We start from the raw sequence: 12530 nt of genomic DNA, 5'->3' as shown, positions 1-12530 counted from the left end.
AGTAACATTTACATAAGGTGGCCATACACGAGATTGTAGTTGGCATAGTGTGCTGACAGCTGTCTATCCTAACATCTTCATAAGCATAAATACTTGGATCAGAACACTTCCTGGCTGAGCAGTCATGACACTTATAGGTCAATTTATTAAGACCGACATTGTGCAAGACATCCTTAATGACCAAGGTCGCTGTAGTTTGGTGCACCTAATTCATTAAGAGGCGCACGCCACTTAATTAATTAGTGGCATCTAATTGAAGAACTGAAGAGGTGATATTCTGTGGTCTGGTAAAAACACTTCTTTATTACGGGAAGGTTAAAACATGCAGGGGAGCGGGTTGTCTGGTGGACGACGGCCGTTTCGCGTATGACGCTTCAACTGGTCCCAAGAAGCGTCATACGCACGCAAAACGGCCATCGTCCACCAGACAACCCGCTCCCCTGCATCCATGTATTAATCTTCCTGTAATAAAGAAGTGTTTTTACCAGACTACAGAGTGCCACCTCTTCAGTTCTTCAATTGGATTCTTCATGATGTTGCCCGTCTGAGATGCCGCACTTGGGTCTGTGAACCTAATGCGCTACTTAGTCATTGAGGCCTGCAAAGGTATGTTTTGTGTTGGATAGTGCCGGTGTTCTCACTTATCCTAATTAGTGGCATCTCTTAACCGGCATGCGCCTCCTCAAGAGATCTACTCGAGTCATGGTTTGGAGAACACTTCTGAAGTAGCTTTTTATGAATTAAACAGGTGTGCTTTGCCACATCTCATACCACTCATGCACCACCCATTATGGTGAAGGTGACCGATTCTGGTATGAAAATGCCCAATGTCCCAAAATTTTGCCACTTATTAAGGTATTTTGTGCCAGATGAAAACACCTTAATAAATTAAGGCCTTTGTCTCCTGTGTCAGAGCTGCTAGACACAGTTCCCAGTCCATACATATTTTTTTAATTTATAGATGATAGAACAATCTGCTGTAAATAACATAAGATGGACAATCTGAACTTTTTCAGTCATGTGACATTCATCAGATCAAAGAGTCATGTAATAAAAAAGAATAAGAGAGGAGATGTAGTGAAGCGCTGAGCTGTGCTTGGCTGGGACCGGCTGGGACTGAATGCGCTCTCAGAGCCAGTCCCGGTAACGACAGCCCAGCACTTCACTACATCTTCTCTTTACTACTACTTTTCTATGGCATGACAATCTGATCTGATGAATGTAATGGGACTGAAAACTTTCACTTTATGCTTATTGGATTGTCCTGTCATGAATGAATTAAAACGTTATCTGAAAACCTACCTGAAGTGTGCAGAGCTTTTAACTCTCTCTTCTGACAGTGCTTATCTGTTAAAATCTAATAGCACATATTGGGGGGATCGTCAGACTGCCCCCATTTATAATGGAATTGGCAAATTCAGCCACATTTTCCTATAATGTGTGTAGCCGACTCTAGAACATTTGAAATCAATCATGTTTTAGAAAAAAAGCGGGTATAAAAAACAGATAATTGCATATTTTCAGTCCACATTAGATCTGAAAGAATTGAACCTGTCAACTCATTGCATTAAGTATTTTTCATAGGTTCTTAGCATTTAACTGTTTAATACAATTGATTCCAAAATGATCTGTTGTCTCCTGTCAACTAATTTTCAAAAACATTTTTTCTTTGACTGGCATTCCTGTCCTGGAGCCCACAGTAAGCACTAAGATGTATGCAAACATTGAATATGTCAAATTTATACTGAATTACTGCAATGTAGAATGAATATACGTATAAAATTACTGTACTTAGTGCACAAATTGGCCAATTCATGTGTGCCCACCGTCCACAGAAATGCAACCTCTCTCTGATGAGGCCCTAATGATTTCTATCAGATATGCCTCTCCCGGGCAAATGAGAACAGCCTTGTTGTAGCTGATGGGCACACACGAATTGGCCAATCCTTCCACTAAGCACCTTCATTTTAAAAGTATATTTTATATAACAGTAATACAATTTACATTTCACATATTCATTGTTTGCATACATCTTCCAGGTGTAATCCAGTCAGAGGAGCTTTCACCTGTTCACACTTGTAACATCCCAGTCCTGTAATTTTGGGAGCATGGATGGTTAATTGAAGAATTTTACTTATTTTTTATTTTGCAGCCAGGCCGCTGTGTTTGTGGGCACCTTAAAATTGAAGTGCACTGAGGCTCAGATGGAGACTTTGGCAGAACTATTAACATATAATTCAGCATTTGGTTTAGTTAGCAGATGGGGCCCTGAGATCTTCACTGAGATTGGAACACTTGCAGGTGAGTAATAGCAGGGCCCTTGTATTTAGTAGCTAATTTATATGAATGTCCTTACTAAAATAGTAAAAACATCAGAAACGTATGTATTTCTAAGAACACTCTCTCTCTCTCTGTGTGTGTATGTGTATACAGTACAGACCAAAAGTTTGGACACACCTTCTCATTTAAAGTTTTTTCTGTATTTTCATGACTATGAAAATTGTACATTCACACTGAAGGCATCAAAACTATGAATTAACACATGTGGAATTATATACTTAACAAAAAAGTGTGAAACAACTGAAAATATGTCTTATATTCTAGGTTCTTCAAAGTAGCCACCTTTTGCTTTGATGACTGCTTTGCACACTCTTGGCATTGTCTTGATGAGCTTCAAGAGGTAGTCACTGGAAATGGTCTTCCAGCAATCTTGAAGGAGTTCCCAGAGATGCTTAGCACTTGTTGGCCCTTTTGCCTTCACTCTGCGGTCCAGCTCACCCCAAACCATCTCGATTGGGTTCAGGTCTGGTGACTGTGGAGGCCAGGTCATCTGGCGTAGCACCTCATCACTCTCCTTCATGGTCAAATAGCCCTTACACAGCTTGGAGGTGTGTTTGGGGTCATTGTCCTGTTGAAAAATAAATGATGGTCCAACTAAACGCAAACCGGGTGGAATAGCATGCCGCTGCAAGATGCTGTGGTAGCCATGCTGGTTCAGTATGCCTTCAATTTTGAATAAATCCCCAACAGTGTCACCAGCAAAGCACCCCCACACCATCACACCTCCTCCTCCATGCTTCACGGTGGGAACCAGGCATGTAGAGTCCATCCGTTCACCTTTTCTGCATCGCACAAAGACACAGTGGTTGGAACCAAAGATCTCAAATTTGGACTCATCAGACCAAAGCACAGATTTCCACTGGTCTAATGTCCATTCCTTGTGTTCTTTAGCCCAAACAAGTCTCTTCTGCTTGTTGCCTGTGCTTAGCAGTGGTTTCCTAGCAGCTATTTTACCATGAAGGCCTGCTGCACAAAGTCTCCTCTTAACAGTTGTTGAAGAGATGTGTCTGCTGCTAGAACTCTGTGTGACATTGACCTGGTCTCTAATCTGAGCTGCTGTTAACCTGCGATTTCTGAGGCTGGTGACTCGGATAAACTTATCCTCAGAAGCAGAGGTGACTATTGGTCTTCCTTTCCTGGGGCGGTCCTCATGTGAGCCAGTTTCTTTGTAGCGCTTGATGGTTTTTGCAACTGCACTTGGGGACACTTTCAAAGTTTTCCCAATTTTTCGGACTGACTGACCTTCATTTCTTAAAGTAATGATGGCCATTCGTTTTTGTTTACTTAGCTGCTTTTTCTTGCCATAATACAAATTCTAACAGTCTATTCAGTAGGACTATCAGCTGTGTATCCACCAGTCTTCTGCACAACACAACTGATGGTCCCAACCCCATTTATAAGGCAAGAAATCCCACTTATTAAACCTGACAGGGCACACCTGTGAAGTAGAAACCATTTCCGGTGACTACCTCTTGAAGCTCATCAAGAGAATGCCAAGAGTGTGCAAAGCAGTCATCAAAGCAAAAGGTGGCTACTTTGAAGAACCTAGAATATAAGACATATTTTCAGTTGTTTCACACTTTTTTGTTAAGTATATAATTCCACATGTGTTAATTCATAGTTTTGATGCCTTCAGTGTGAATGTACAATTTTCATAGTCATGAAAATACAGAAAAATCTTTAAATGAGAAGGTGTGTCCAAACTTTTGGTCTGTACTGTATATATATATATATATATATATATATATATATATATATATATATATATATACTGCTCAAAAAAATAGAGGGAACACTCAAATAACACATCCTAGATCTGAATGAATGAAATATTCTCATTGAATACTTTGCTCTGTACAAAGTTGAATGTGCTGACAACAAAATCACACAAAAATCATCAATGGAAATCACATTTATTAACCAATGGAGGCCTGCATTTGGAGTCACCCCCAAAATTAAACTGGAAAAACACACTACAGGCTGATCCAACTTTGATGTAATGTCCTTAAAACAAGTCAAAATAAGGCTCAGTATTGTGTGTGGCCTCCACGTGCCTGTATGACCTCCCTACAATGCCTGGGCATGCTCCTGATGAGGTTGCGGATGTTCTCCTGTGGGATCTCCTCCCAGACCTGGACTCAAGCATCCGCCAACTCCTGGACAGTCTGGGGTGCAACGTGACATTAGTGGATGGAGCGAGACATGATGTCCCAGATGTGCTCAATCGGATTCAGGTCTGGGGAACGGGCGGGCCAGTCCATAGCTTCAATGCCTTGATCTTGCAGGAACTGCTGACACACTCCAGCCACATGAGGTCTGGCATTGTCCTGCATTAGGAGGAACCCAGGGCCAACCGCACCAGCATATGGTCTCACAAGGGGTCTGAGGATCTCATCTCGGTACCTAATCGCAGTCAGGCTACCTCTGGCGAGCACATGGAGGGCTGTGCGGCCCTCCAAAGAAATGCCACCCCACTCCATTACTGACCCACTGCCAAACCGGTCATGCTGAAGGATGTTGCAGGCAGCAGATCGCTCTCCACGGCATCTCCAGACTCTGTCACGTCTGTCATATGTGCTCAGTATGAACCTGCTTTCATCTGTGAAGAGCACAGGGCGCCAGTGGTGACTTTGCCAATCCTGGTGTTCTGTGGCAAATGCCAAGCGTCCTGCAAGGTGTTGGGCTGTGAGCACAACCCCCATCTGTGGACGTTGGGCCCTCATACAACCCTCATGGAGTCGGTTTCTAACCGTTTGTGCAGACACATGCACATTTGTGGCCTGCTGGAGGTCATTTTGCAGGGCTCTGGCAGTGCTCCTCCTGTTCCTCCTTGCACAAAGGCCGAGGTAGCGGTCCTGCTGCTGGTTTGTTGCCCTCCTACAGCCCCCTCCACGTCTCCTGGTGTACTGGTCTGTCTACTGGTAGCGCCTCCAGTCTCTGGACACTACGCTGACAGACACAGCAAACTTTCTTGCCACAGCTCACATTGATGTGCCATCCTGGATGAGCTGCACTACCTGAGCAACTTCTGTGGGTTGTAGAGTCCGTCTCATGCTACCACGAGTGTGAAAGCACAACCAACATTCAAAAGTGACCAAAACATCAGCCAGAAAGCATTGGTACTGAGATGTGGTCTGTGGTCCCCACCTGCAGAGCCACTCCTTTATTGAGGGTGTCTTGATAATTGCCAATAATTTCCATCTATTGTCTATTCCATTTGCACAACAGCGTATGAAATTGATTGTCAATCAGTGTTGCTTCCTAAGTGGACAGTTTGATTTCACAGAAGGTTGATTTACCTGGAGTTATATTCTGTTGTTTAAGTGTTCCCTTTATTTTTTTGGGCAGTGTGTGTGTATATTCATATATATATCTATAATATAATCGTAGAAGCGTGTCTCTGTCCGAAGCCTCGATAGACTGCGCATGCGTGACGCGCAGTCTGGCTCCAAACAGAAGCAGGCATCCAGCCGTTACAGGTAAGAGGAGGTGTATGGCGCCGGAGATCGCGCGGTATGCGTAGACACTGAACGCTTACCGCGGATCTCCGGCGCCATACTTACATACTTACCTGACCGGTAGGAGCGTTGCCGCGGCGCCTCTCTTCGCTGGAGACCGGGGGGCGGAGAGAAGGTGTCGGACTGACACGTGCGCATTGCGCTATCCGGCGCCATTTTACTGAAGACACATTTACAGTGTGTCTTCAGCAAAATGGCGCCGGACAGCGCCGGAGCACCGCACTCCTCCCCCGGCCTCCGGCAGAAGAGGAGGCAGCAGCGCTGGAGCACAGAGAAGAAAGGTGAGTATAACTGTTTATTTTTTTTGTATGTGTGTACAGTGTGAAAGGGATGAGGGGGCCACACATACCAGGATTGGGGTGAGGGGTACCACATATACTGGGATTGGGGGTGAGGGGTACCACACATAACAGGATTGTGGGGTGAGGGGTACCACGCATACCAGGATTGGGGGTGAGGGGTACCACGCATACTGGGATTGGGGGTGAGGGGTACCACGCATACCGGGATTGGGGGTGAGGGGTACCACGCATACCGAGATTGGGGATGAGGTGAGCCACACATACTGAGATTGGGGGTGAGGGGTACCACGCATACCAGGATTGGGGGTGAGGGGTACCACGCATACCGGGATTGGGGGTGAGGGGTACCACGCATACCGGGATTGGAGATGAGGGGTGCCACGCATACCGGGATGGGGATGAGGGGTGCCACGCATACCGGGATGGGGATGAGGGGTGCCACGCATACCGGGATTGGGGATGAGGGTGTGCCATGCATACCAGGATTGGGGGTGAGGGGTGCCACGCATACCGGGATTGGGGATGAGGGGTGCCATGCATACCGGGATTGGGGATGAGGGGTGCCACGCATACCGGGATTAGGGATGAGGGGTGTCACGCATACAAGGATTGGGGATGAGGGGTACCACACATGCCGGGATTGGGGATGAGGGATGCCACGCATACCGGGATTGGGGATGAGGGATGGAGTGCAATGCATACTGGGATGAGGGATGGGGTACCATGCATACCAGGCTGAGGGATACCATACACACCAGGATAGGGATGAGGGGGCCACACATAACAGGATTGTGGGGTGAGGGGTACCACACATACCAGGATTGGGGGTGAGGGGTACCACACATACCAGGATTAGGAGTGAGGGGTACCACACATACCAGGATTGGGGGTGAGGGGTACCACGCATACCAGGATTGGGGGGTGAGGGGTACCATACATACCAGGATAGGGATGAGGGGTGCCACACACACCGGGATTTGGGGTGAGGGGTGCCACGCATAATGGGATTGGGGGTGAGGGGTGCCACGCATACCAGAATTGGGGGTGAGGGGTGCCACGCTTACCGGGATTGGGGCTGAGGGGTGCCACGCTTACCGGGAATGGGGGGAGGGGTGCCACACCTACAAGGATTGGGGATGAGGGGTGCCACGCATACCGGGATTGGGGGGATGAGGGGTGCCACGCATACCGGGATTGGGGGGATGAGAGGTGCCACGCATACCGGTATTGGGGGGATGAGTGCTGCCACACATACCGGGATTGGGGGGGATGAGGGGTGCCACGCATACCGGGATTGGGGGGGATGAGGGGTGCCACGCATACCGGGATTGGGGGGATGAGGGGTGCCACGCATACCGGGATTGGGGGGATGAGGGGTGCCACGCATACCGGTATTGGGGGGGTGAGGGGTGCCACGCACACCGGGATTCGGATGAGGGGGGCCATGCACACCAGGATGAGGAATACCATGCATACCAGGATAGGGATGAGGTATGGGGTACCACGCATACCAGGATTGGGGTGAGGGGTACCACGCATACCAGGATTGGGGATGAGGGGTGCCACGCATACCGGGATTGGGGGGATGAGGGGTGCCACGCATACTGGGATTGGGGGGATGAAAGGTGCCACGCATATCGGTATTGGGGGGTGAGGGCTGCCACGCATACCGGGATTGGGGGGGGTGAGGGGTGCCACGCATACCGGGATTGGGGGGATGAGGGGTGCCACGCATACCGGGATTGGGGGGATGAGGGGTGCCACGCACACCGGGATTTGGATGAGGGGGGCCATGCACACCAGGATGAGGAATACCATGCATACCAGGATAGGCATGAGGTATGGGGTACCACGCATACCAGGATTGGGGTGAGGGGTACCACGCATACCGGGATTGGAGATGAGGGGTGCCACGCATACCGGGATGGGGATGAGGGGTGTCACGCATACCGGGATGTGGATGAGGGGTGCCACGCATACCGGGATTGGGGATGAGGGTGTGCCATGCATACCAGGATTGGGGGTGAGGGGTGCCACGCATACCGGGATTGGGGATGAGGGGTGCCACGCATACCGGGATTGGGTATGAGGGGTGCCACGCATACCGGGATTAGGGATGAGGGGTGCCACGCATGCAAGGATTGGGGATGAGGGGTACCACACATGCCAGGATTGGGGATGAGGGGTGCCACGCATACCGGGATTGGGGATGAGGGATGGAGTGCAATGCATACTGGGATGAGGGATGGGGTACCATGCATACCAGGCTGAGGGATACCATACACACCAGGATAGGGATGAGGGGGCCACACATAACAGTATTGTGGGGTGAGGGGTACCACACATACCAGGATGGGGGGTGAGGGGTACCACACATACCAGGATTAGGAGTGAGAGGTACCACACATACCAGGATTGGGGATGAGGGGTGCCACGCATACCGGTATTGGGGGAGATGAGGGGTGCCACGCACACCGGGATTCGGATGAGGGGGGCCATGCACACCAGGATGAGGAATACCATGCATACCAGGATAGGGATGAGGTATGGGGTACCACGCATACCAGGATTGGGGTGAGGGGTACCAAGCATACCAGGATTGGGGATGAGGGGTGCCACGCATACCGGGATTGGGAGGATGAGGGGTGCCACGCATTCCAGGATTGGGGGGATGAAAGGTGCCACGCATACCGGTATTGGGGGGATGAGTGCTGCCACGCATACCGGGATTGGGGGGGATGAGGGCTGCCACGCATACCGGGGTTGGGGGGGTGAGGGGTGCCACGCATACCGGGATTGGGGGGATGAGGGGTGCCACGCATACCGGGATTGGGGGATGAGGGGTGCCACGCATATCGGGATTGGGGGATGAGGGGTGCCACGCACACCGGGATTCGGATGAGGGGGGCCATACACACCAGGATGAGGAATACCATGCATACCAGGATAGGCATGAGGTATGGGGTACCACGCATACCAGGATTGGGGTGAGGGGTACCACGCATACCAGGATTGGGGTGAGGGGTACCACGCATACCAGGATTTGAGTGAGGGGTACCACGCATACCAGGATTGGGGTGAGGGGTACCACACATACCAGGATTGGGGTGAGGAGTACCACACATACCAGGATTGGGGTGAGGGGTACCACACATACCAGGATTGGGGTGAGGGGTACCACACATACCAGGATTGGGGTGAGGGGTACCACGTATATCAGTATAGGATGGTGGGGACAGGATGGGGGCAGCACAAATACCAGGAGGAGGGCAGCACATACCAGCATGAGAGACCATATGCCAATAAAAATGCTCGCCACCCGGGCGTAGAACGGGTGGTTCAATAGCTAGTATATACATATATATATATATATATATATATATATATATATATATATATATATATATATATATACAGTACAGACCAAAAGTTTGGACACACCTTCTCATTTAAAGATTTTTCTGTATTGAAGCTCATCAAGAGAATGCCAAGAGTGTGCAAAGCAGTCATCAAAGCAAAAGGTGGCTACTTTGAAGAACCAAGAATATAAGACATATTTTCAGTTGTTTCACACTTTTTTGAGAAGTATATAATTCCACATGTGTTAATTCATAGTTTTGATTTCTTCAGTGAGAATGTACAATTTTCAAAGTCCTGAAAATACAGAAAAATCTTTAAATGAGAAGGTGTGTCCAAACTTTTGGTCTGTACTGTATATATATATATATATATATATATATATATATATATACGTTAATTTTAAAAAGTAATAAAGATAATTGGTTATGCATGATGAATGCTGCCGGCTGATAGAGCTAGTGCTACACTCACAGCAGGACCAGACTGAGTGGCTCCAGGAGCTCAGGGACTTAAATGGGTTTTCTGTTCATTATATATTAATTTAATCAGAATATATAGTATGCTAAAACAATATTTCTTTTGCAAAATACTCATATACCTTACTAATTATGACACCCCCTGCTATTATTCGCTTTCTTTTCTCAGTCCATCCACTTATTCTTATCTAGATAGCCACGAATGCATAATCTGCTGGCTAGCAGAATTCTCTTCTTGTTAGCAAAGGTGTCAAGATGTATAAAAAAAACATTCTTGCACTTACCATGCTATTATTGAACAATGTTAATGGGGTTATCTGGGAGTATTTTATTTTTTACTATGGGCCTAAGAACTAACAGGCAGGTAGTTGCTAACTACCTACTTGTTCTGTCCACCACCAATCTCTGCCGGCTGAGAACGGTTACACATCGCTCTCGCTGGGGATTCAAGAATTCAGCTTGAATATAAACTTTTGTCTAGAATCTTCATATGTGCCTCTGCAGTTCAGTCAAGCTATCTGATGATATCTCTTCATGTGAATACTGATACTGTATAATTCCAGTTGGCACTTGAGGTGGTGCTCGCGTCCAGGGATAGTGTCTCACACTTCAAAATATGTATTCTGTTTGAAAAAGGCTTCAGTTAAGCCAAAACGCGTCACATTTGATGTTTGAGAAAAATATGGAATAAATCCTATATATCACGAATACGAGTGAGTGCTGGTCCTTCATGTGAGTACTGGTACATAGAGACAGCCATAGAAACTGAGTCTCAAACACCTACACTTGCAGCCTAGTTATGGAGTCAGAATAGGGTGTGACTGCCGATGTCATGCTGATTGACAGCCCGCTCCCTGCTGCCTTAGTGCGAGAAGCCAGCTGTCAATTAGCGTGATGCTGGCAGTAACTTGGATGCTGGCAGTGGCTTGGAAGAGGAAGAGTTGCTCTGTTGACGTGAGCAGCAGAATCGCTGGAAAAAGAGTGGTCCGTAACCTTTGTGAGCTGGTGCTGTGTAGAACAGTAAGATGGTTAGCAACTACCCTCCTGCTAGTTCTTAGGCCTATAATAAAAAAAATAAAATAGTCCAGGAAAACTTCTTTAACTAATGTCACAAAGTACTAACAAGCAGGGGAGGTTAAAAGTGAAGTGGTGACAGCACAAGGTAATGGAAATTGTGGAAACACACAGCAAAACTAAAGTCATATGTGCCCACCTAGCTCTCAAAAAAGTGTAATCTCGCCGTGGGACAATGGGAAAGCAAAGAACACAAAAAACAAGTAAAAGACTACATTTTCATGTATACCATAAACAGGAACATTTAGTGGTACTAAACGTAAGCGAGGGCACCCAGTATAGTTGTCTCATCTCCTTTGTCAATCGGTGTCAAAAACTTTTGCAGGACTCCTTTCTCCTTAGGAACTGCATTGTTAGAGTTATGGAAAGGGCATGGAACAGGAACAGACCCAAGGGTCCTCTGTCAGGGGTGGAAAAAACAGCCATCATAATGGGTGTGGAGGGTCATTTTAATCTTTGCTACTATATATATATATATATATATATATATATACAGTATATGCCACTGACTTAGATCTTTTATTTTTCTCGCATGAACACTTTTTAGCTGGCCTCCCAGACATCGTTCTGTCATCTTTGATAAGAGATCAGATTCAAGGATTAACCCCTGATGCAATAGCTCTTATTTCAGCACCAAAGTTTGCTGTAAGTATATGCATAAAGCAGAACTGTTATCATTATATCAGGTGTATCGGTGAATAATGTATAAAAGGAACAAGTTATACCAAGCAGTAAACTCGTTAATACTTTTTTTAACCAAAAATATTTTTGCTTTGAAGACAACTTCCTGCACAAGACACATTAGTGCACACTGACGATCCTTTTCACACAGACACCTGTGCAGGCTAATGTGCTTCTGTATAAGCAATGGCAGTGCTTTTGCAATGAATGTATATTATTGATGGCAGGTTGTGTTCAGTCCAGCTCAGCTCTCCTGCTTCACCAGTGATCAGGCCATAGCAGTCACTCCTGACCAGTATGAGCATCTCAGCTATCAACAAAAACAAGCCATCTCCAGTGCTCAGTATGATGGGGACATACAGCAGGATCTGCGAGGTACCATCCTTCTTAATACATATTGGACATTGCAATTTTACATCAAACCGGTAAAAAGATATAACAGAATATTCATCTCAGAGTCAGAGTCGGTCACAGTCATTCCTTGACAGGGTTGATGTGGCAATCTGTCAATGTTTTGAAAGAGAAGAAAACTTAATCCAAGATAGAACAAAATTATCAGGCATGTCGAAATCCAACATACAGTAAAGGGTTTTCCCACAAATGAAAGTTGATTTTAATCAATAGATCTTGGAATAATAATGACTTCCCACAATTGGATGTGTTTAAATAAAATGTTCCTGTGCTGAGATAATCTTATATATGTGCCCCTGCTGTGTACTGTGTAATGGCTGTGTCTGACCGTACAGGGACATAGTCTGATCATACCACATCTCCTGAGC

The 12530-nt window shown here is 46.8% G+C and overlaps 1 protein-coding gene across 1 annotated transcript in view; it reads left to right on the top strand.

The window, feature by feature from the left end:
- The window catches only part of STRC (stereocilin), a 109474-nt gene extending 97238 nt beyond the window's left edge, over positions 1–12236 (top strand). The window contains exons 25-27 of the mRNA XM_073654728.1: positions 2153–2301; positions 11618–11715; positions 11979–12236. Of these exons, the coding sequence (XP_073510829.1) occupies positions 2153–2301; positions 11618–11715; positions 11979–12236 (505 nt within the window). The remainder of the gene's footprint in view (positions 1–2152; positions 2302–11617; positions 11716–11978) is intronic.
- The last annotated feature ends 294 nt before the right edge of the window (positions 12237–12530 follow it).

Source organism: Phyllobates terribilis, unplaced genomic scaffold, assembly GCF_046119375.1.
Source record: "Phyllobates terribilis strain yellow unplaced genomic scaffold, ASM4611937v1 Scaffold_11__3_contigs__length_659146591, whole genome shotgun sequence".
In the NCBI taxonomy this organism is placed as follows: Eukaryota; Metazoa; Chordata; class Amphibia; order Anura; family Dendrobatidae; genus Phyllobates; species Phyllobates terribilis.
This window is presented reverse-complemented; position numbering and strand designations above follow the sequence as displayed.